This window comes from Canis lupus, chromosome 30 (genome assembly GCF_011100685.1).
Source record: "Canis lupus familiaris isolate Mischka breed German Shepherd chromosome 30, alternate assembly UU_Cfam_GSD_1.0, whole genome shotgun sequence".
Classification (NCBI taxonomy): Eukaryota; Metazoa; Chordata; class Mammalia; order Carnivora; family Canidae; genus Canis; species Canis lupus.
In genome coordinates, this window is record NC_049251.1 from 23,011,259 (window position 1) to 23,034,900 (window position 23,642).

At 49.3% G+C, this 23,642-nt stretch overlaps 1 protein-coding gene across 1 annotated transcript in view; it reads left to right on the forward strand.

Moving 5' to 3' along the window:
- Positions 1-23,438, forward strand: part of CGNL1 (cingulin like 1) — a 166,187-nt gene extending 142,749 nt beyond the window's left edge. The window contains 7 exon segments of the mRNA XM_038580532.1: positions 1,326-1,487; positions 4,867-4,956; positions 16,882-16,965; positions 17,621-17,745; positions 18,654-18,762; positions 19,081-19,244; positions 20,320-23,438. Coding sequence (XP_038436460.1) covers positions 1,326-1,487; positions 4,867-4,956; positions 16,882-16,965; positions 17,621-17,745; positions 18,654-18,762; positions 19,081-19,244; positions 20,320-20,452 — 867 coding nt within the window. The 3' untranslated portion in view covers positions 20,453-23,438.
- The last annotated feature ends 204 nt before the right edge of the window (positions 23,439-23,642 follow it).

Consider the following 23,642-nt stretch of genomic DNA (forward strand, 5'->3'; position numbering starts at 1 on the left):
AGGGAGTATGAGGGGGTTCAGAAGCTATCACAGCTATGTGATTCCAGACACTGTCCACATTCTCTGAGGCATGGCCTTATCCGAGTACTCTTTTTTGACAGAACCCTTACGAGATCTTAAGAGGGACTCTGTTACCACCAGACGAGACGAGGGTCTTTCTCTGGAAAGGTCTTTTTCTAGGTTATTCTGTTCTCCTAGAAAGTCAGGGGTTCCTGTCAGCCTCCATGAGAGGAACCCATTGCCTAGTCTTCCTGCTGGGCTTTCTGAAACTAGCTTACCCTGTTGGGCCCCCCTAAAGACTATCTTTGGGGCTTCCCCAGCAGATCTGTGAAAATCACCCCCAAAGGATGCTGTTCTCTTAATGGAATTTGCCACTCACTGTCATATACTCTCCCAAGGAACGAAACCGCTGATGTAGTTTGTTATTCCTAAGACTGCTTTCACCCAATACCTGTAAGAGGGAAGGAAGTTGGAAACAAAGCAGATAGCCTTGGTCTTCACTGAATCAATCCACACAGGTGTTGGAGGAACACCGACAGTGTGCTGAGGTGGCCGGTCCCCTAGGGAGATTCCAGAGAAGTAGAACAGGGGAGATTCCAAGAGCAGCAGAAAATCCTGGACAACCCCTGGAGTATCAATCCCTTTGTTGCGCCTTCTTCAAAGCTGTTAGTTCAGTGCCACCTTGTGGATGAAAGAAAACACTGTAAATTATGACTGAAAAGGATTTTCTTCTAGAAGGCAGACGTTTTCACCTAATAAGCACGTTTATATTATTATTAGATTTTGTGCCTGCAGGGTTCTGGGGGGGGGGTCATTAATTTAGTTTTTATTTTGCTCTCATTTTGACCCTCCGTTGAGGTGATGCTGGTACAGGTGGGTAAGAAATTGTGCTGTGGAAGCATGTACCAAGTTTGGTGGCTTTCAGGTGTTTTTGGCAATGACCTATAAGTAAGAACTATGTCTCGCATTGCAACCCAGTAATAGGTACATCCATACAAATGTATGAGTGTCTAGTACAAAGGTTTCACAAAACCATATCTGCTGATACTCTTCTCTGATATTTTCAATTGTGTTTAATTTCAAAATGCTGGCCAACATCTGCTTAATTGAATTTATAACCCAGTGGGTTGCCAGTGGTAGCCAGAAAGCTGGTGCTTTTTACAGGAGAGGAAACTGAGGCCCAGAGGAAGGTGGAACTTGCTCAGGGTCTTCTGGTCTGCAGTATGTGGGCATTCCCCCGTCACCTTTGGGGTCAGCCTCTGCACTGTCTCTTCAGATGCTCTGCTCCTGGTGTAGCCTGGCTAACCACCCTCTGCTCCTCCTAGATGCGTCTGATGGAGGAGGAGTTACGGGACTACCAGAGAGCTCAGGATGAGGCGCTCACAAAAAGGCAGCTTCTGGAGCAGACACTCAAGGACCTGGAATACGAGCTGGAGGCCAAAAGTCACCTCAAAGATGACCGAAGCAGACTCGTCAAGCAGATGGAGGTCTGTAGATCGTGCGAGCGTGAGCTGGGGCCTACACAGGGCAAGCATAGGACACAAGAGAAGTGAGCTCTCTGTGCACCCCTAAGCCTTTGGGATGTCTTCAGTGTTTATTCTCTGAAACAGCCAGACATTAGTAAAGTCATTTCTTGGTTTGAGGAAGAAGCTGGTGGTTTGTAGACTCATGGGACTCAGAGCCAAAAGAGATGATGAAAACAGTTTAGCACAGTGCCCTCATTGTCTTGAAGAGAAAGCAACACAGAGCCCCAAAGAGGCCAGGTGATTTTACATAAGGGCACACAGTGCATTTTCTGTTGGATGCTTCGGGAGGTGCTTCCAACTACAGAGGAGACAAGATGGCTGTAAATCTAGAGAGAGGCTGAACTGTGCCTTGGACCCAAACCACCTAACTCCTAGGGACATAGGTTTCATTTATCATAACACATGCTGCATTTCTGTCTCCTGATTCTGGCCCATTTTTTACTTTAAAAATATTTATTTTTTTATTAGATTTTGTTTATTTACTTAGAGCGTGCGCACACATGCACGAGCAGAAGGAAGGGCAGAGAGAAGGAGAAGCAGACTCCCTGCTGAGCAGGGAGCCTGATGTGGGGCTCAGTCCCAGAACCCTGGGATCATGACCTCAGCCAAAGCCAGATGCTTAACCCACTGAGCCACCCAGACACCCCTGGCCTATTTTTTTTTTTTTTTCTGATAGTTGATCCAGCTTTGCTAAAGCTAGCAGCAAACTAGTTGCTAGTTCATTTTTGGATACTACATAAATATATAGTCCAAGACAGTATGTCAGAATGTGCTCACTGGGGTCACCAGCTGGGGGTGACCTCTTTACAGGATGTATACACAACATGGTTGAAAAATATGAATCAAGTAATAGAATCTAAACATGAACAAGCTGTTGAGCAGGATAGGAGTAACCTTAACATCAGCTTGCCTGAGCGTGTAAAAAAGAATAATCTTAAAAAAAAAAAATGAGAATAATCCTCAAGAACAAAACCAGCCCCAAACCAGAACACTGTGCCCCCCAAACACACACACAGCCCATATTCCAATGAAACTTAGAGAAGGAGAGAATCAGCCCCAGACCAATGGGAGAAGTTAAAATTGTCAAAGTTTTGATTAAAAACTGTGCTCAGGGATAGGGAGAGGTAATTTTTAAATTTAAAATCAATGGAATTTCTGATTCAATTTTGCAAATAAATAGAAATAACTTTTAAAACCTCCAGGGGACTTACTAGCAGTTTCCATCTAGAGGGTGATGTTGCAACTATTAAAGATTTTATTAGATGGGCCTTTTTAGATGCTAGAATAACCTGGTTACGGTTTTATTGTTCTTTTGTAGGATTGCTGTATATTTTGCTATTGTCCTTGTTCTGATCTCATTAGAGGGGGTCATTTTAAGGCAAGCTAAGGTCAACTCAGTTAACTAGGAAGTGATTTTTCAAGGACCCAAACAATCTGGTTCAAAGCGAGCTAAAGTCGTGTCAGGCAGTGGTGTGAGAACCTTTGGTGTAATGACCCCTGACCTGGCCCCCGGAATGCTCCTGGTTGGTTTTGAATACTGCAGATTTTAGGCAGGAAGAGAGGTGAAATCACCTCCACACCCTGTGAGGAGGTGATTTTAGCTAAACATTGGGTTGTCATCCCCTTCTAGAATCTTTCTCACCGAAAAGAACATTTCCTTTTGCCAACTCAAGGGTTAGAAGCAGAGACATAGCTGAGTTTCTTCTGCCCATGTGTACTATTTTAGATATTTCTCCATTAATGACAAAATGAATAGCTCTCAAGGCCCTACCACTGAGCAGCTTGCTGGAGGAATGTGTCCTGCCCTCAGAGGCAGCTGGCAGGACTATCTTGCTGTGACTAATATCTTGTCTGTTCCTTCACTAGCACTTAACAAATTAATTCTCAGGACTCAAGAGCTCTCTCAACAATGGGCATTTTCTGTAAACTCAGTGTCTGTTTTATGTAAACGCAGCACCCTCTGTGATTTCTGACCAGAGAAGAACTGGCCCTGGAGGAGTCAGGGACCACTGAACAAACAGGAGGTTCGGTGCAGAACCCAGTGCTCTGTTCTTCGTTGGCCTTTGGACTTCTCAGCTCATGGGAGAGAGCTTTCTGGGCTCCTTGGAGATTTCGTTCACCAGCATTCACAGGGAAGGCATTCACAGACATGTACTCATTCACAGGAGTTCTGAAAGTCTGAATTTTGGCCTTTGCAGAGGCATCCATAGCTTGTCAGCCCACTTTGACAATTGCAGAGACGGTGTTTATGTACAGATGCTGCAGAATCGTGTTTAAAAACTCATGATGCTGATTGCTTTTTAGTAAGTGTGGTGCTGAGTTAATCCAGACATATGACAAATTGGCTAGTGACAGGAGAAACATGTGTGCAAGCCTCAAAAGCCCCCGTTTCTAGGTGGGGTGGTTTGTGTTAGAAGCCTCTTTTTTCATACATGCAGCTACTTTGAAATGCCTTTCTCTCAGCACTCAGTGGTGTTAAATGAGCCAGCAAGGAAGACAGAAATGACAATTCTTCAGTATGGATTGGTTTAGCAGAAAGGGTCACTGCTGTCTCCATGTTACTCTGGTGCAGATTTGGGACTGCACAGTGCAAAGTGTATGAGGTGGCCTAGAAGAGCAGGCAAGTGGGGCACCTGGGTGGCTCAGTTGGTTAAGCGGCTGCCTTTGGCTCAGATCATGATCCCAGGGTTCTGGGATTGAGCCCCACATTGGGCTCCCTGCTCCATGGGGGAGTCTGCTACTCCCTTACCCCCATACCCTGCTCATATTCTCTCTCTCTCTCTCTCAAATGAATAAATATTTTTAAAAAAGAAAATGAAAAACAGACAGGTGCAGTAGTACATCATGACCTTTATTCCTGCAAGGCTCTTGGAAACTCTGAGCAGAAGGGAGGGAAAACATTGTAGAGCTTGGAATTTTTAGAGAAGTGTGTCTTGGATGATGTGTGAGCTCCTGCATTGCCTTTTAACAGATAACTTAGAGACCTTAGGCTTAGGTAGATCTTTGTGAATTTATTGATTCATAAGGGGGGAAAAAAGATGTGAAGGAAACAGGCTAAAATTTCCTTAGGGCTTATGTTAGGGTTCGGGGTAATATTTTTTTCTCCTTTCATGTATCTCTGAAATGCACAATTACATCTTACATTATGAGCGCATTATGAGAGCAATACAGCATGGCAGTATGACAAGTAGATCATCCTTGTCTCTCATAATATTCAAATTCTCATGATACTCAGCTTTGATCTGCCTTTGAGGTTTGCTTTTCCCAGGGCCGTCCTTGCATTCAGCTTGGGTCAGTGCAAGTCCAATAGGGCTGTGTTTGTGTCTTCCTCTTTTATTAGGACAAGGTGTCTCAGCTGGAGATGGAACTGGAAGAAGAAAGAAATAACTCGGATTTGCTCTCGGAGAGGATCACTCGGAGCAGGGAACAGGTACTGTCTGTAATTGAATGATGAATGGATTGTCCTTCATGGATAAGGAGACGTGGGAGGTGAAACCCAAGGATTCAGCTAGAGGAGCGAAAAAAAGTTCTTGCCTTACAGACATAATGGAAGATTGAGTAGTGTCCGCCATAGTAAGCCATAAAGAGAGAGGTATAATATATAACATAAAGCACACAATGTGGAAGCTTCCAGAGTGGTTGTGGATAACAATCTATTAGCCATGATAGGTGAAGTGCTTTTAGAGCGGAGGCTCTAAGAAGCATTAGTCCAATAAATAGTTGTGTGAAATTTGGTAGCTGGTGCCATGGAAAATGAATGATATGATGCAGACGTTTCCTTTAAGAACTTTACAAGCTAAATAGCAATACAGACACTTATGAAGCCTTCACAATGCAATAGCAGCCCTTGCAAGTGAATGCTTTTTGCAACTTTCAAAGGTAAGGAATTCCACTTCTCTTCGATCTGTACAGCAACATTGGGAAGCAGCCAGCAACGTTTCTGGCTGTCCTCACACTGTAGATAATAGAACTAATTTCCTAAAGGACACTCCATGTAATCCCAAAGTTTCTGAATTTTGTTTGCATTTTTTAATAAGAAAAAAAAAAGTTTAGAGTGGCTAGGTTATATCCTGGGGATAGGGAGTCCTATCGCTAGAAAGCAGTGGTTCCTTTAACTGGTTGTCATGCCCAAACCATTTGACAGATCAAATGTGGAAACACTATAGGACAGGATGCAGAAGATGCAGTGGCAGTTTTGAGGAGAACCTATATTCATTCACTAATCTGAGTCTCTTTCATTTACATGATACCTATGGATACCTGTAGAAACTTCTGAAGGGATGTACTTTCAATGACAACATAGTCGTATGCTGCCCTTCTGAAAATGGTACTGGAGAAACCATACATAGACATCTAGAAAGCCCCTCACCTTTTGATTTACTTTGGCCACTTTCTTAATTAAACAATGCAAATAAAACCTAAAAGCCTTGGATGATGCTGAATACAAAACTGAGGAAATTATCTGTTTGAAAGATTAAAATTAAAAATCTGAAATACAAGTTAATTTGGGCAAAATTTTCTTTATCCAAAGAAGCTCTTTCCTCTGGTCACTCTTCTACTTGGGCACCTGCCCCACCTTTCTGCCATCTGCATGTTCCAAAGCTGTGCCAGTGTCCTCCCACTCCAAGGTGGGAGCCGAGCCAGCTGGAGCTGCAGAAGCTGTAGGGAAAGACTTTCATGAAAGCCTCATGCCCAGGAAATGGTGCCTGACTTACAGTGTTGGATTGTCCAACGTTGACGCTTGAGCACTTGTACGTTCTTACTAAAATCTGCATTTTGTTAGGCTCTTTCCCTGGTATAAGAGCTGCTTGGTGATGCGTTCCTGCCAGCTTGGCTGAGCCGCCACAGTGCTGTGGGGCATTTTAGAATCAGCTAAGCATCACAATAGTAGAAGTGGCCACAGATTTGTTGTGCTAAAGCCTCTCATGCCTTACGCAGGAAGGAATGGTGGAAAGTCTGTCATCCTGTCAGTAACTGGGCAGGGAAAGCAGACTCCCAGGCCCCATGTTTTACACCAAAACCAAAACAGACGCACCGAAACAGAAAGTGATGGCCCAACATGAAGAAAACTGATCACTCAGACCAATTTCTTTGGGGCCCTTCTTTCTCCTCTCACCTGAGTGCTTGAGGTATAGAGAGCTGTTCTCCATGGTGTGGCCAAGGTTGAAGAGGCTTTGAGCCAAGAACTTTGAAGTAAGCCCAGGGAGGAGGTCAAGGGAACGAAGGCGGTCTGCTGGGAAGAGCACCGGCTTGCGAGTCCCAGGCCTGCCTCCTGCTCCAGGAGTTCCAGGAAAGTCCCAGCCTCTCTGAGCACAGTGTCTAAAGTGTGTGAAAGTGAGGCTTTTCTCCTAATTCCAGCACTGAGCTGCTCTGACAAGGCTGTGTCTAATCAAGCGTCTTGAGTCCCTCTAATTCCCCATCCTTCCTGATGTCTGAGCTGCGTGCCTGATGGGAGGGTTCCACAGCCTCTAGCCTGTGAGCCCTGTCCGTTCTGTTTTCCCCTTCTGTTTCTTTTCTTCTCCCTGCCTTCCCTGAGGTTGAAGGGCATAGGGAGGTAAAGCCTGGTGTCTGTCATAGTGGAGGAGAGGAGCTTCCTGTTCACCTGATGTAGGAATTGCCAAAACAAGCAAAACAAAACTCCCAAGGTAAGGCCTCTCTTCTGGCCTTTGCTGCATCTGGGTTTGTGAGGAAGGGTGGCGTAGAGAACTAACTGACCAAACTTGTCTCACAGGACAGCATTTGATTCTTACTCAATGCTGATGTCAATCTGAGACTTATTTTTTTGCCTCTTAAAGTAAAAGTTCCAAGGAAGGGCCCTGAGTATAGCCAGGTGAGCCCTAATTTTAATCCACTTAGGTTAACTTATAGGGAGGGCCATGTGCCTACTGCCTTCCTGCCAGACTCAGAGAAAGGGGAAACTTCCAAAGCTTAGACCCCTTCTCTTCTGCCCCCCCCTCCCCCAGCACTCACTGGTGATACCTCCATCTCCTAAAGAACAGGAAATGGTGGCTGTCTGGTATCTCCAGCTGATTTCTACCATCAGCCTTGGATGCTCAGCAAACTGCTTCCAGGCACTGAAAAGAAAGGCGTGGGGAGTTATGCTTTTTGGACCTTGCTCTCTTTAAATTGAAAACAAAGAGGTCACAGCTCTTACTTAAACTCTGCATCCTTATAAGCTCCCCTTCTGAATTTTGCTTTTGCCAAACATCTCTCGTTTTTTTCCCCTAGTCTTAGTGGCAGGGCTTAGATGGAAAAGCTAGGAAAAAAAGGTTTTCCTGGGTGCCTGAAAGCAGCTGCTTTCAGCTCTGTCATAATCGCATGGTCCTAGGATCCAGCCCCACATTGTCCTTGGGCTCTCTGCTCAGTGGGGAGCCTGCTTATCCCTCCCCCTCTGCCTGCCACTCCCCCTGTGGGTGTTCTCTCTCATGTTCTCTTTCTCTCTCAAATAAACACACAAAATCTTAAAAAAAAAAAAAAAAAAAGGCTCTTGGGCGGGGGGAGGTTTCCAGCAATATTAGCAAATAGCCAACCCGTTTCACAGAATCTTTGATCTGGCAAGGACTTCCAAGTGCCTCTCTTCAGACTTTTTGTGCAGTGCACAAGATATCTGAGGCCCAGCCCACCCCCCCAATCTGGCCAACACACATAAGTGGTCAGTTGCAGAGCTGGCCTTACATCTCCTGACCCCCCAGAGAGTGTTCTCTCTACCGGTGCTCCTAAGTGTGATGGATTTCTACTGTGTGGATGAACAGCATTGTGGTAAGGCTGCAGAAATAAAAAACGGTCCCTGTCCTTGAGTGCTGTTTGAAGAGATGGAGGATGTCCCTCAAAATGGATAACTAAGAAAAAACAACAGATACTAAATGCCAAGTGTAGGATTCAGGCAGCTCACAAGGGAAAGAGTGATGGTGGGGGTTCTTAGAGGAAGGTGGACCTGGAGCTAGTTTTTAAAGAAAGGGTAAGGTTTAGATGAACCAAGGAGTGGGAGGGGAATCCTAGATAGAATGGATGAAGTGAATAAGGATTGGGAAGTAGGATATTTAGAGGAGCAATGAATGGACTACTGTGACTTGATCAGGTTTCTGGTTTCCTTAAGGGAATAATAGATAAGTTTGGAGAGGCAGGTTGAGGGTATTGAATGGACCCTATCCTGAAGGCAGTGGGGAGCCATTGAAGGTTGTGGAGCAGGCAGTGAAGCATACACAGTATTCTAGCAGATTAATATGATGGGATTGGGGGTAAGGACAGCAGAAAGGGAGATGAGGAGGAAGGTCAACTGGGCTGTTCCCAGGGACAGAGAATAGGAAAGGCAGTTATGAGATCAAACATTCTATCCTTTGTATGTTTTTTTTTTTCCCCTTCTTGTACATACATTTGACTTTCAGTAAATGCTGGGCACGGTATTTGTGAGTTCCTAGTCGTTCTTTTCCAACATGCTCAGGATGTAATTTTTCAGACTGATGGGTTCAGGAAATCCTAATAGATTTTTTTTTTCAAATATTTTTGGATGTTTGAATTTTGTTTCCAAATCTGGCTAACATGAAGAAGGGATGAATTTACACCTGATAGAATGATGTCTTACTTTGTAACACAGAGGTGAGGAGTATTTGTTTTCTCATGCCAAATGTGGTTTCACCTGATGCAGGATGGTTCCTGCCCTGTAAGCTGAAGGAAACTTGATTTAAATAGTGGGTATTTTATGGGCCTTGGTCTGTTTAAGTCCAGAAAAATCGCTTTTGCTCTCCTTCCTCCAAAACCACGTATCCATTTACAATTGCTACCTTTACTGAGGATTCCCTACATGCCGTGCCCCCTGCTGTGCACGCTTCCTGGCATTGTTTTCAGGCCTTGTGAGCAAGTGACCACCTAGGATCCCAAAGATCGGAAGGGGAGCCAGGATTTGACTCCAGAGCCTCCTGCCTCCCACCTGTTCCCATCATTCCAGCATCAGACTTAAGACTAGTAAAGCACCCCTTCAAATACATTTGGGGCCTCCATTCCCAAGTTAAAAATAAGGCCTTGGTATCTCTTAAAATGGATAATTTATGGTCTCTTGGCTGTCCAGTGAGTCCAGGATTTATATAGTGGAAGAGAGGCCCAGCTTTGGTGTGTTGTAAATGTGTCATCCAGGCTGATGCTCTACCTTACTGGGCACTGCGTGTGGTTGCTGATGGTTGAGTATAGTTAACAGTAGGGCTGGACCTAAATGGAGAGACGTTTTCTTGGCCATGGAGGCCTAGATAACCCAGCCCAGTGGAAAGACTATTCATCTCATGTAGGCAGCTGGCACACAAGAGGAAAAATACCAACTCCAGAGCTTTGGGTGGCTTTATGGCCGTTCCAGGGGCTAAGTCTTCCTTGTTGCTATGGCAACTACAGAATAAATCTCAGTGGATAAAGTTGCGGACCTCTGCATTCATTTTTGGAACTGCTCCCAAGCTGTTGGCTCACACCTGCTCCTCAGTCTGCATCAGGTGATGCATCCAGCAGGATATGGTCCTGGGAAATAGGGCTCCTTTGGAGTCAGTGACTGAAAGATAAAAATGGGGTTTCTTTTATTTGAAATGACCCCAGTCTCAGAACTGCGTCCGACTATATGGGCGGCTCAAAACCCAATGTGTATAGTTGGTTAAGAGTGATGTTTGTCTCTTATGCTGAAGGATCTTCCTGGTATTTTTAATACTAGCTAGGAGTGTAGGTCACAAGGCCCTCCACAGCCCAGTGGTAAACACAGGTGATGGGGTGAAATATTGTTATTAGTGCTCATAAATATCTCTGGCTTCTCATTAACCCGGAAGGCAGCTGCTTCTAATCCTGAGAGCTGGCTCAGGTCATTGGGTGCCTCTGACATAAAACCCACTGGAATCTGATACTGTTATTTCCGATCAGAATGCTTGGGGTTTAGCATTCCTTCAATCCAGCTGTGATAAACTGTTGCCTTCAGCTCCTGTTCTGTTTTTAATTTGACTGGAAAGTTTTTGTTCGGTCTATTTAGTATAGTTGAAGGGTAAACAGAATGTAAAGCAGTAAGCTTACATAAAGAAATGTTTTCCCAGCCTCAGATTTATTTCTCTGGTCCAAAGGAGGAAGCTGGCCAAGCCCGAGGGCTCCTCTCTCTTCTTTCTTCTCCTCTTGCCAGTGAGGGCTCAGGGTAAGAAGGATCTGGTTTAGAATTTTCTCAAGTCATTGGGCTGGTCCTAAGGATCACTGTGTTGAGCAGAGCTAAAATACTTCTGGTTTACGGTGCAACCCAGCCTTGGGAGCATTGTCTGTCACTTCACATGGTATTCCTTGCATAAAGCTCCATGTAGTGGATTTATTTTGGAATTTTCTGTCAGGCTGTCCTTTCTGAAGAATTGAAGGAAGCCTATCAAGCTTGCTAAAAGGCCTGGTTTACAAAAGACTCAAGAAAAATGGACGGCCTGGTCACAGTAACTGTTGTTTTGTGATTGTACAGTTGTTCCTTCCTGTTCTTTACTCTGATTTATTTTACACTTCCATTTTAATAGTCATCTTTTGAGGGGATGTAGGTTTTTTGGGGGGTTTTGTTTTGTGTGTGTGTGTTTTAAAGATTTTATGTATTTATTCATGAGAGAAACAGAGAAAGAGAGAGAGACAGAGACACAGGCAGAGGGAGAAGCAGGCTCCATGCCGGGAGCCTGACTTGGGACTCGATCCCAGGTCTCCAGGATCACACCCTGGGCTGAAGGCAGCCGCTAAACCGCTGAGCCACCTGGGCTGCCCTGTACATGTGTTTTTTATTTTTTTTTTTATTTTTTATTTTTTATTTTTTTTTAAAGATTTTATTTATTTATTCATGATAGTCACAGAGAGAGAGAGAGGCAGAGAGACACAGGCAGAGGGAGAAGCAGGCTCCATGCACTGGGAGCCCGATGTGGGATTCGATCCCGGGTCTCCAGGATCGCGCCCTGGGCCAAAGGCAGGCGCCAAACCGCTGCGCCACCCAGGGATCCCTGTACATGTGTTTTTTAAAAAACGATTTTATTGGGCAGCTCTGGTGGCTCAGCGGTTTAGCGCCTGCTTTCAGCCCAGGGTGTGATCCTAGAGACCTGAGATCGAGTCCCAAGTCGGGCTCCCTGCATGGAGCCTGCTTCTCCCTCTGCCTGTGTGTCTCTGCCTCTCTCTCTCTCTCTCTCTCTCTCTCTGTGTGTCTCAAATTAATAAAGAAAATCTTAAAAAAAAAAAAATAAAACAATTTTATTTATTCATGAAAGACATAGGCAGAGACACAGGCAGAGGGAGAAGCAGGCTCCTCACAGGGAGCTGGATGGCAGGACTCGATCCCAGGACCCCAGGATCAGGCTCTGAGCCAAGGCAGCCACTTAAACGCTGAGTCACCTAGGAGTCTCTGTTTTTTGTGTTTTGTTTGTTTTGGTGTTTTGTTTTGTTTTGTTTTTTTAGAGCATCACCATTTGCCTGGGGCTCTCCAGGGTGGTCTTGAACCTGAGGAGATCTCTGGGCTGCTGCCCCCCTGAGATTGCCTCTGCACCATGAGGCCTGATTCCTGGCAAGACCCAGATTTTCCAGTCAGTGGCACTGAGGGAGCAAGACTTAGGTCACTGGCCACTTCTTTAAGTCCTAGGGATTTTCCTAACCCCCAGTCTGGGCCCAGCACCACTGAGCCCCCTGCTGGCCCTTGAATCCCTCCCTGGTGCTGGTGGGCCTCACTCCACTGTGCAAGTCCTCACCAGGACCCTCTCTCCTAGTGCGATTTGCCCTTCATTGAGAGACCTGGGTCTTCCACGTTTGCCGAGAACAGAGAAAAAGAGTGAATGATTTTCAGCCAGAAAGCCTGAATTAGAATCCCAAGGCTGCTTCCTTCCTAAACCTCCCACCTGGCCAACGGGGTGATAACACCTGCCTCAGAGAGTAGCAGGAGGATTGATGGGCCCAGACATGCCCAGCACACTCGCAGTTGCCCCGTGCGTGTCACTGGGGGCTTTTGATCTTGGCCTTTTCCTCCTCGGTCCTGAGGCCTGGAGCACAGCTGCAGAAGCCACCCTCTGACCCCCTAAAAGCAGGTGCTATATATAAGTGACAACTACATCCGTGCCTCTGCTCTTCCGGCCTTTTATTTTCTTTTGGTATTTTGCAGCCTAATGCCTCATAGCAATAAAATTTCTAAATTTCTTTCTCTCTCTACAAGCCCATGGTTTTCCTTATCCCTCACTTTTTGGGAAATCATTTCCCTTTGCTTGCACCCCTCCGTCCCTCCCATGCCTGTTCTAGGAGCCTGCCTCCCCTGAGTCCTGCATTATGCTCTCTCTCAGAGGCTCAGAGAAAGTTCTCTCTTACTCCATGCTGCCCCCAGCACCAGACCTGCATCCTGTTGCTCCCCACACTCGGGAGTCTCCCTGTCCAGCTCCTTTCTTGCAACTCTCCAGCGTTTGTGACTTTCCCCTTCTCTGTGATCCTCACCCTCACCTGCTAGTAGGTGTGGGGCCCCTCTACTGGAACTGTCTTTGGGGCCTTCAATGTCCCCAGCCCTTCAGTCGTAGCTGTCATCTCGTCACCCACCTCTTCGCGCCCAGCGTCTTCCCAGTTTCCGCAGTTGGGTTCCCCTCTCCACTGAACCCTCTGGAGCAGACTTCTTGTCCAGCTCGGGGTTCTCCCCAGACTTCCTTCTCCCCGACTTCCCTCAGTCCTCACCCCCCTTGGCTTTGGGGACAGAGCAGCATTCTGGTTTCATCCCAGCCTCCCCTAATGGGAGGAGGGTGCTCCCCAGGGCCTAGCTCTGGGGCCGCCTCATCCTTCATACGGTCCTCCTTGGGGAGCGCATCAGGCCCACGGCTGCAGCTGGTGGCACCCAGCCTCCGCACCTGTGTCTGCAGCCTCTCCTGGGCTCTAGGGGTACCGGGGGCCGTTACAGGGCCCACCTCCCCCAGGGGGTGAGGACTGAACAAGACAGCACTGTAAATGCTCAAAGACTCAAACCTTCCCTTGGTAAGTGCAACCCAGGTGTTTGCTCTTGTGACCGTGTTACCAGGCCCGGTGTGACTGCTCCCTGTCCCTGTCTCTCTCACCCTGCCTGTCCCCGGCCCCTGGGTGTGTCTAGTCCATTATCTTCCGTTCCTCTGGTACCCTATCCTCTTCCTCACCTCTCACACTGGTCTGGGAGGCTGTGTTCCCTCTCCTGCCCCTTTCTCTACCCTGCCTCCCCCTGGCCTTTCAGGTGGGTCACAGCTGAGGGGCCCTCTCCCTGGCCCCCTAAGCCTCTGCTCTGACACCGCTGTGCACCACAGGTATAGGGCTTATTTGTTTGTCCCCCACGAGGCTACAAGAAGGGCAGGTTCCGTGTTGACTTTGTCAGCGCCCTGGGCTGATAATGTAGTGTGAAGGAAGGGACAAAGGATCCCATCATTCCCACACCGGCTGTTCCCCACCACGCAAGAGCGTGCAGGTCCTTTCCGGGGATACCCCTCGGCGTCTGGGGCGATGGGGGCAGCTGCTCTGGCCTGAGGATGGGAGCCACACGGCCACCCAAGGGTGGAGGAGACGCCGGAAGGGGCTTTCACTGCGTGACGGGCCACCTCGAGGGGCCTTCGCAGGCTGTCTCATTCCAGTGCCTTGTTTTAGAAAAGAGCCTGTCCCCCGGAGGTGAGGTGACTGAGGTCACGCAGAAGTGAACTCAGGGCCCGAGGAGAAGCCGGGCCTCTGCTGCTCATCTGCGTAGTTACTTCCCATCTCGGTGACAGTTTGACCGTGTCCTCAGTCACGTGCTGGCCTCCGCCCCCGGCATGAAGGCCACCTCTCCTGCAGGAGGCACGTGGCAGTCCCGCGGCCCAGCCACGCCGACGGCCTGTGCGCGCTGGGGCTGTGAGCCTGCATTCGTTAGCTGTGCACTTTGTGCCCGGACAGCAGTTGCAGGAATATTCCAAGGCCTCTGCAGGTGGTTCTCGAGGGCTCTGGGCCCAGGCAGGTGGGAGCCGGCCTCGGGGAGAATTCTCCGTGCTCTGCCGCTGACCCTTAGCATCGCTGGCATTTTTCCCTGCTGCGTACAAGAGCGTCCCGAGGAGATTGCCTTCTTCCCAGGTCTTGGTGTTTTACGTGACCACTGTATTTGAACCCAAAATCCGTTTGAAGCCTTTGCATCAGGTTGGTCCAGGGAGCCAGGGCAGATGGAGTAGTGGGATGTGGGTAGGCTTGGTCTGGATTCTAGTCCTGCTCTCTCCGGTGACCTGCATAACCTCCCCGGGCATCAGTGTCCCCTGCTGTCAAATTCTGAATCCCCCTCACATAGAAGCCTGCGCTCAGAGATGCAAAAATATGTTTTTGGTTTCGACCACACAGGTTCTTCCTCACCTGTGGGCAGAGTCCCAGACTTATTCCTCAGCACTCCCTGTCACCCACTCTTGGGCCACCCATACCTCGCTGCTGTCATTCGGTTGCTCGCACAGGTGCAGGGTTAATGGGAGATGGGAGCCCCACCCAGGGTGGGCAGTCTTCCTCTTATTATTCTAGACGCCCCCCCCCAGGTCCTGCTCTTCTGGCAGAAGGGGGGGAGGGCTACCCCCAGCTAACACCCCCCCCCCTCCCACCCCCCACCCCAGGCCATGCTCTTCTGGCAGAAGGTGGGGCAGGGCTGGGCTTTTCGTTTATTCAGGTACTTGTGCAAGTGGTGAAAATGCAAGTGGAGACCAGGCCGGTGAGACTGTTACAGGTGCTCCCCGGGCATCCAGGGAGTATCTTGGGTGCACCTCTTACCCAGGCTGAACCCCTACCTTATGAAGGTAGGGTGGTGTTATTTACTGGGTCACCCTGTCCTTACGGCCTCTTCAGGCTGCCCTCTGCTGGACAGTCCTGGGAACCGGGCTCTGGGGCCCAGTTCACTGCAGCTGAAAGCCTGCTGGAGATCGGAACAGAGGCAGGCCACAGGATTTCTTTCTGGGTGCTGCTCAGCTTGGCTCATTTCCTATTAACACAGACGAAATCCTCAGTAACATTTAGCCTTTGCCAGGTCACCTGGAGCCACCCAGTGTTCTTGCTGACTTTTGTTTCTGGCACACAAAGGGAAAATCTAGCAGCGTCTGAGATATGCTAAGTGTAGAAGCCTTTTCTGAAGTTTGAACTTGGTCATGTAGCAGTCAGGAACTCACGTGAACACTAGCTCCCCTCTTCCTAGTTGTGTAGATCTCCAGCAAGCTGGATCACGGATTAATCTGGATTAGCTCGGATAGTTGGTGTTAACCATTGGAAGTCCTGTATCCTGAGAACATCCTCAGTCCTGGGCGAGCTGGCTGGGATGGTTGGTCACTATACAAGTTGATGAGCATCTCCCAGTGCCTTCTTTTTTTTTTTTTTATTTTAAAATTTTTTAAACATTTTTATTTATGACAGTCACAGAGAGAGAGAGAGAGGCAGGGACATAGGCAGAGGGAGAAGCAGGCTCCATGCACCGAGAGCCCGACATGGGATTCGATCCCGGGTCTCCAGGATCGCACCCTGGACCAAAGGCAGGCGCCAAACCGCTGCGCCACCCAGGGATCCCTCCCAGTGCCTTCTGCAGAGATAGAATTACCTACTTCCTGGGGTGGTTGTGGGGACATGATAGGTTGGTGCTTGTAGAGTACTGAGCAGGTGATACCAATTTTCTAGAGCTGCTGTAACTGAGCAGGTGCTACCAATTTTCTAGAGCTGCTGTAACTGAGCAGGTGATACCAATTTTCTAGAGCTGCTGTAGGCCATCAACGGGGTGGCCTAGAACAACAGAAATGTATTTTTTCACAGTTCTGGAGGCCAGATGTCTGAAATTAAAGTGTCAACAGAGCCATACTCCCCTTGGACCGGTAGAAGAATTCTCCGTTGTTTCTTCCAGACTCCTGGAAGTGTTCTGGCTCTTTGGCACTCCCTGACAATAAATGCCTCCCTAAAGTCCTCCATCCTCACATGAAATTCTCCCTGTGTCTCTTTTCATGCAGCTGCCTTTTCTGGGTGCAGGTCTGTCCCTGCATCCAAATTTCCCTCTTTTTGTAAGGCCCTAGTCATGTTGGACTATGGCTCACCCTAATGACCTCACTTGAGTTTGGTTACCTCTGGAAAAACCCTATTTCCAAATAAAGTCATACCTTAGGCACTAGGGGTTAGGACTTCAGGGTATCCAGTTGAGCCAATGACAGCAGGGTTTGCTATGACCACTACTGTTGCTTGTATCATTGTCTTTGCAATGATCGTTGAAACCAAGAGTATCTAAGAAGCAGCTCCTGCCTCCGAGAGGAGACTGTGTGCTGAAGAGGAGCTGGCTTGGTGGTTGGAATCTGGTACCCAAGGACCATTTCAGCATGAAGGATGTAGAGACAGCCCCTCTAACTACTGGGCTTTGTTCTGCTTGGTACAGATGGAGCAGATGAGGAGCGAGCTCCTGCAGGAAAGAGCTCTCAAGCAGGACTTGGAGTGTGACAAGATTTCCTTGGAGAGGCAGGTGAGGCTGGTTTTGGATTAGACGCCTTGGCGGGGTTGCCTTTGCATGGCACCCCAAGAACTCTGGGACATAACTCATCTGAGAGCTGGAGGTGTTCTGAACGCCTTTCCAGAAAGGTTTTCCCAATCATATTAAATCTGCTTGGAAGTTGAGCAGTTGGGAGGAGGGGAATTGCAGGTGGTGTCTTCTGGATCCTAAGAGGGCTAAGTTTTGACATAAAGGCAATGAAAAAGAGCCATGAGTTGCCAACAGAGCTTATTGGAATCATTCTTTTATATGCCTTTCATGTAAATTCTTCATTGAATATCATATATGATATTGGCAAAGGAGCCTATTTCTCCTGCCGTCCCCACCTCCCCATAGGTTTATAAAAGAAGAAGGCTACGCCTGTTTGCCTGATGTCCAGGAGTCCTGTGACAGCCAAAGATTTCACCTGGGCTCTTAAGGGAACGTGTTAGAATCTCTTTTCTTAGCCTGCCAGATGCTGAGTGCAAGGCCTTTCCTGGAGACATTCCTGGCTTCCCCAGGTCCCCCGGGGCCCAGCATCCTGTGCGGATGGCAGGCTTACCATGGTTGCTGTCCACTTGCTGGCTCTACCCTGTACAGAGAGCATGGCAGATCCACAACCCCTCACAGCATCCCTGTCTGATTCTAGAACAAAGATTTAAAGAGCCGGATTATCCATCTGGAAGGCTCCTACAGGTCCAGCAAAGAGGGGCTGGTGGTGCAGATGGAGGCCAGGATCGCGGAGCTGGAGGACCGTCTGGAAAACGAGGAGAGGTGAGCCTGGCCAGCTGTGGTGCAGAGCCCTGGCGAGCAGTGGTGCTCACACTACAGAGCGCTTTCCCATTTGTGTCTCTTCCTGTCCTCATGAGCCTTCATGTGAGGAAGGTAGAGTAAGTACAAAGTACAATAGACGAGAAAACCAAGACCCATCCAGTAAGTACTCGAGGAAGGTCGCAGGGCTGAGTATTGGTCAGTGAGACTAGCGCAGGACTTCCACGCCTAGTCCACAGCTTCCCCACTGTGCTGACTGTTCCTCCCCTCAGCATGCCAGGCTGCCTCATAAGCTCCCAAGTTTGAGCTCGATTACAGGCAGGGGTTGTCTGTACTCCGGAGCCAGAGGTATTGGAGCAGAGGCCAAGTGCTGTCTCAGAAGTGGGCACCCCAGTGGGTGGAAGGCACTTGGAAGCAGAGGGCCGCAGTCCTTTTGAGCAGGTTCTCTGCAGCTATCTCCAAGATCATGGCCCAAGGCCCAGCACCAGGTTGAGCTCGACCGGCCTCCGTTACTTACTCCTGGCTCTTCAGCTTCCTAGAAGGGGTGACAGCATTATATGTATCCATTTTCAGTAGGCCTTTGGGACTGGGCTGGGGCAGCCTGGAATAGACCCATAGTGCTTACACTCTGGCAGCCAAGGACCCTCTGCTGTACAAAGGAAAGCCTGGAAGGACTAAGGGCAGGCGGCCCTGTGGCCTCGGGCAAGTCACTGCCCTTGGTAGAGCCTCCATTTCCTCACTGGTCCAGGGAGCAGCCCTTTCCTCCTGGACCGGGTTCTGCGTGTCTCCAACTCTAAGCTTCGAATTGACCAGGCCACCTGGCTGGAGCTTCCCTTCCTCCACAGCCTGGCCTGGGCCTCCTGTGGGGCTGGATGAGACAGTCCTCGGTTCTGTTCCCCCTGCCCTTCCAGGGACCGGGCCAGCCTCCAGCTCAGCAACCGACGGCTGGAGCGGAAGGTGAAGGAGCTAGTGATGCAAGTGGACGATGAGCACCTGTCTCTGACTGATCAGAAGGACCAGGTGAGGGCACCTCTTTCTCAGATGAGATTTTATGCCCCGGGCGGGTGGGTGAATGGGTGATACAGTTGTGGAGGCTGAGACTTCCTGTTTTCTCCTCTCCCCAGGTACATCATAGAAAAATGGGGCCTTTCTAGCCTACTTTAGTGGGGGGCTCAGCAGCCCTCAGCCCCAGAGCTGAGACTGGTTGCTCCCTTTGCCACCTCTTGGTGCCTGGGGAGATGGTGGCTGGGCCGCTGACCTCTCTGTGCTGGACTCTTTTCCATCCCAGCTGGGCTGGGCCACCAGCCAGCACTTAACCTGCCTTCTCTCCCAATGCAGCTTAGCTTGCGCTTGAAAGCAATGAAACGACAAGTAGAGGAGGCCGAGGAGGAGATCGACAGACTAGAAAGTTCTAAAAAGAAGCTGCAGAGGGAGCTGGAGGAGCAGATGGATGTGAATGAGCAGCTGCAGGGACAACTCAATTCCATGAAGAAGGACCTAAGGTGGGCGAGTGTGGTAGCCCCACAAGGACCATGATCCCCCTGACATTTGAGGAGAGCTTGACACCGTCAGGGCATTCTCACTGCTGGTGTCTGAGCATCAGCAGTGGTTCCTCATTGTCGCCTTTCGGGGTTGCCCCATCCTAGAGATGAGAGTGGCCATGTCCACTTCGGTCACCCTACACATGTTCAGTAGGATCGCACATGTGTCCCCCACTGCCCCCTGATGTCAGGCAGGCAGATTTCATCCCTCTTGTCCATAAGGGGAAACAAGCTCAGAGCAGGAGGCCTAGCTCATACCACCCTGGAGGGGGCAGCTCCTAGACCAGCCCTTAGGACTCCTGCTTTTAAGGAGAAATACAATAAGGTTTGGGTTCATACCCTCATAAAGACTAGACTGTCTTGGACCTGGTCTCAGGAGAGAACTGCTTCTAAAGCTCCCCTGTCGTGATCATAAGGGGCCTGGAGTTAGGGGGTCACTTCCCTGCCCTAGGGTCCCTGGGGTGCAGGGCGAGGTTGGTTTTCATGTTCATCCATAGAGCTGAGCCTTTCTCAGAGGCTGACAATGCTGGCAGCATGGGTGGTTCTCTTGTAAATGGACAGGGACCCCAGCCCTGTTGAGAATTCTGTAAATCGGACCTGTCTATCAAGAACCTGGCCCCGGGGCTGGCATTGGGGTGCACCATGTAAGGGGGCACCAAAAATCTCAGTAATCAACATAATTAATGCCATATTACAAAAAGTGAATGCAAACAACCCATGGTCAACAAGATACCAAACTTATCAACTAAGCCTCAGTCAATATCGGCACCCTGACGAGACGTAGTGTAGCTCGAGGCCGAAGGAAGCATCGGTACTACTGAGCTTGTCCCAGCCCTGTCCAGCCCTCCTCTCGCCAGCTGCCATGGGCAGTTTGTTCCCTGTCGCTCATGGAACCATCAGGTGCAGACCGACCGGTTCGCGTGCTTCTGTCCCAGCCAGCGGGGTGGGGAGAGGGGAGCCCCAGACCCTCCCTCCATCCCCTGAGAGACAAGCTGCAGCCCAGGACCCGGACACATGCCCCCTGTTGTCTCAGCAGACTCAAGAAGCTGCCGAGCAAAGTGCTGGACGACACGGATGATGATGACCTCAGTACGGACGGGGGGAGCCTCCACGAGGCGCCGCTGAGCTACACCTTCCCCAAGGACAGCGCTGCCACCAGCCAGATCTGAGTCCCGGGGCTGCGGCGGTGGCCCGTCACATGTCACAGGGCCCCGCAGCGGGGAGCGGGAGAGGTGGTGTCTGTGCGGAGCGGAGACCAGAGACCCAGAGACCCGGAGCCCTGTGCACCTCTTCTTTGCAGAGGCTGATTCCTTCCTCCACATCGCATAGGAGCCACCACTCACCGTGGGGTTCGGAGAATATAATTTGGCAGGAGGAAGCCCCGGTTCTGCACAGCTGTCCGCCGGCACCCTTTGCAGGGGTGCTCCTGCCCCCTCCTACCTCCCCTTGCCAAGGGAAAGGGTCCAAAATGCTAGTTGTTATTTAATAGCCCTTGTGCAGGGGAGGAGATGGTGAATAGACTGTACATATTTTAATCCAGATTCTCCTGGGCTGCTGCTGCTCCATCGTGGAATGTTACGGAAGCTTCGTAGGGCGGCTTGTTTGTAAACTCCACACACACATCTGTCTTACTATTTTTTAAAACGTGTAGCTACTAGATTTTAAGTATTAAGACACAGAGATGAGAGAGAGTAGAATGGAGACTACTTTCGACATCAGAGATGGAGAAAAGGAATTGTTGGGACAAGGAACAGTTGAGCCTCAGGAGAGAAACGCAAGTGGTCTTGAACGGCTTATGAAGGGAGAGAAAGGCAGAAGGTCGCATGTGTCTGTGGCCCCATGGGGGCCACTATCCCTCGGTTACTTATTTTATTTAGAATTTTGTTAAAATTTCTGGACCATGCTGAGACCAGTTCTCAGTCACCAACTGCAATTTCTTTCCCACAGTTGTGGGGTAGGGAGACTTTTAAGTAAAGTTTTTGACAAATGATGTGGTTTCTGGAGGGTTGAGGTCCTCCTGTCATTTCTTATGGGTCCTTTCCTCCCTCCATCCACATCAGGCCTCCAAGTAGCCTCCTCTGCCTGGTGGTTGCTGGGTGAGGAGTGGAAGGGCTTGGGTCAAGGCTCCTGGACGTACGTGTGAAGAAGGGGTGGGCAGTGTCCAGGAGGTCACAGGGAGAGGGAAGAGAGGAAGTAAGCAGGGTGTGGGGGGGAGGGAAGAAAGGGAAGTTCTTGAAAGCTGGGGGATGTGTAGACAAGGTGCAGATTGATCTGGAGTTCAAGTTTATGTCAGGAAAGCGAGGGGAAAAAATGAGAGACAGGAGGTGTGTCTGTGCAGACTGGAAGGCTCCTCCCAGCCTCCTGGGACAGAGGGACATCGGCTGGCACCAGGCACAAAATAACTGGGGTCGGATGAGGTCTGGGATGAGATCACGTTGCTGGGACAGCATTACAGGGAGCATGGAATTGAGAACTTGCAGTCCTGCTGTATCCCGGTCCTTCTGGCCTTCCTGGTGTCCCCTCCCTCTCTGACTATTCCCAGGTATGTCCAGAGGCCGAGTCCAGCCACACTGGGCCCCCACAGGTCAGGGTCAGGGTGTAAAGCAGGCAGCTCAGTTGGGTCACAGCCAGGGAGAGAACCGTGTAGGATGTGTGTGTGTGTGTGTGTGTGTGTGTGTGTGTGTGTGTGTATACGGGGGGCGAGGTGATAGTATTCAGTTGTGTCTGCAGTGTCCCCAAGTGTCCTAAGAGGAGAAGCCGCTGGACCAGAGAGCTCTGTGGCAGTTACCATGAGGAGCAGGGAGTTTCAGTGCCCTGCCTACCCCAGGTCACAAAGCCCACCGAACAGGATTCAGAGTGATCAGCCTGGTTTATGGGCAGGTGTCACCATCCTCCCTCCCCAACAGATGAGGCTCCTGGAGCCACGAGAGCCAAGCCCTCTTCCACCTCTGCTGCCTTGGAGTGGTTCTTGCCTCTACTTACTCATTTGAGGTGTGGAGAGATTCCTCCCTTGCGCTGTTCATTCATTTAACAGTTATTAGGCATCCACCATGTGTCCGACGCAATCCTTGGCACTGGGATATTCCGTAAGAGACCCAGATCCCCTCCCAGAGTGTGGTTCGGGGAAAGGGGGCAATGACAATAGTCATACAAATGGATGCAGAGGCTGAGCCCCTCCATACCCAGCCCTGGAGCCCCTCTGTCCTCCTGGGGACACAACAAGCCTGACTCACTGGAATTCCCAGGGGGTTCTTGGACCCTCAGTAGAGACTTGATTTCCCTGCTGGTTCCGCTATCATTAGATATTTGCCAAGAACTCGGCCTAAAAATGCCTCAGCCCACTCATAACTACAGGTGGGAGATGAGAAGATCGGAAGATGCAAGAACTTGGGGGGGTGGTGAGTGTCTATCTTGGATTTGTGAGAAAGTCACTGCCACTGTTTCCGGCCAGTTCCTTGTGGTAGCTATGAGGCTTGGCTACAAGAAACAAAAATGCCAATGGAAAGAGAACACAAGTCACTGTCCAAGAGGGTTGCATCCTCACAGTAAAAGACGGGCCGTTGTAAATGTTAAATGCATCATCCTGCCGGGGAATGGTGCTGGCACTGAGGCATCATGCAGTGTAGCGGGGTGGGAAGAACATTGGACTGGGACTTGAGAGATGTTTTAAGTCCTCACTCTTCTTGCCCTGTGACCTTGACAGGGAGTGACCTTGATGGGGCGTGTGCTCCCAGAGCCCAAGATTGCCTGGAATAAATGAGGACCATGGTGCAAGGTCCTTCCTTTCCAGCTCTGACATGCTATCATTCTTTGATTTTATTATATACTCATATTTTTGTTCATTGCTTTAAGGACTAACCCTACTCAAGAATATTTAGCTAGCTTAAAAAGAAAAAAAAATTATTTAATAAACAAATATGTGGCCAAATGCAATGCTGAGGAGACAATCATCGTATATCTTTATAATTTTTCCCCCCTGCTTCGGAGCGTCATTTGACAAAGGCAAGAGGCTTATTCCGTTGTGCTTCGGCTTTCGAGTATGTTTGATTGCTTTGATTTGTCATGGGGAAGAGACGTTTGTGTGCAGCTACCTCCATGTACGTGAACTGGATAAAGCAAGGTTTGCCTTTCAATAAATGGTGTCACCCGACAGGACTCTTGACTCTCCCATTATTTTGACTCCTTGTTTTCTCCAGAGCTTGGCTCTATGCCCACCAAGAAACAGCCAAGATGAATGGTGGTGGGAAGCTGCTTGAGGAAGTGGAATTTGGTGGCATTTCACTCCCAGAACCGGTTTCTGAAATTAGAAGAGCGGGAGTGGGTCAGTCAGTACACACTGAGAGAATTCATGCGCCTGCA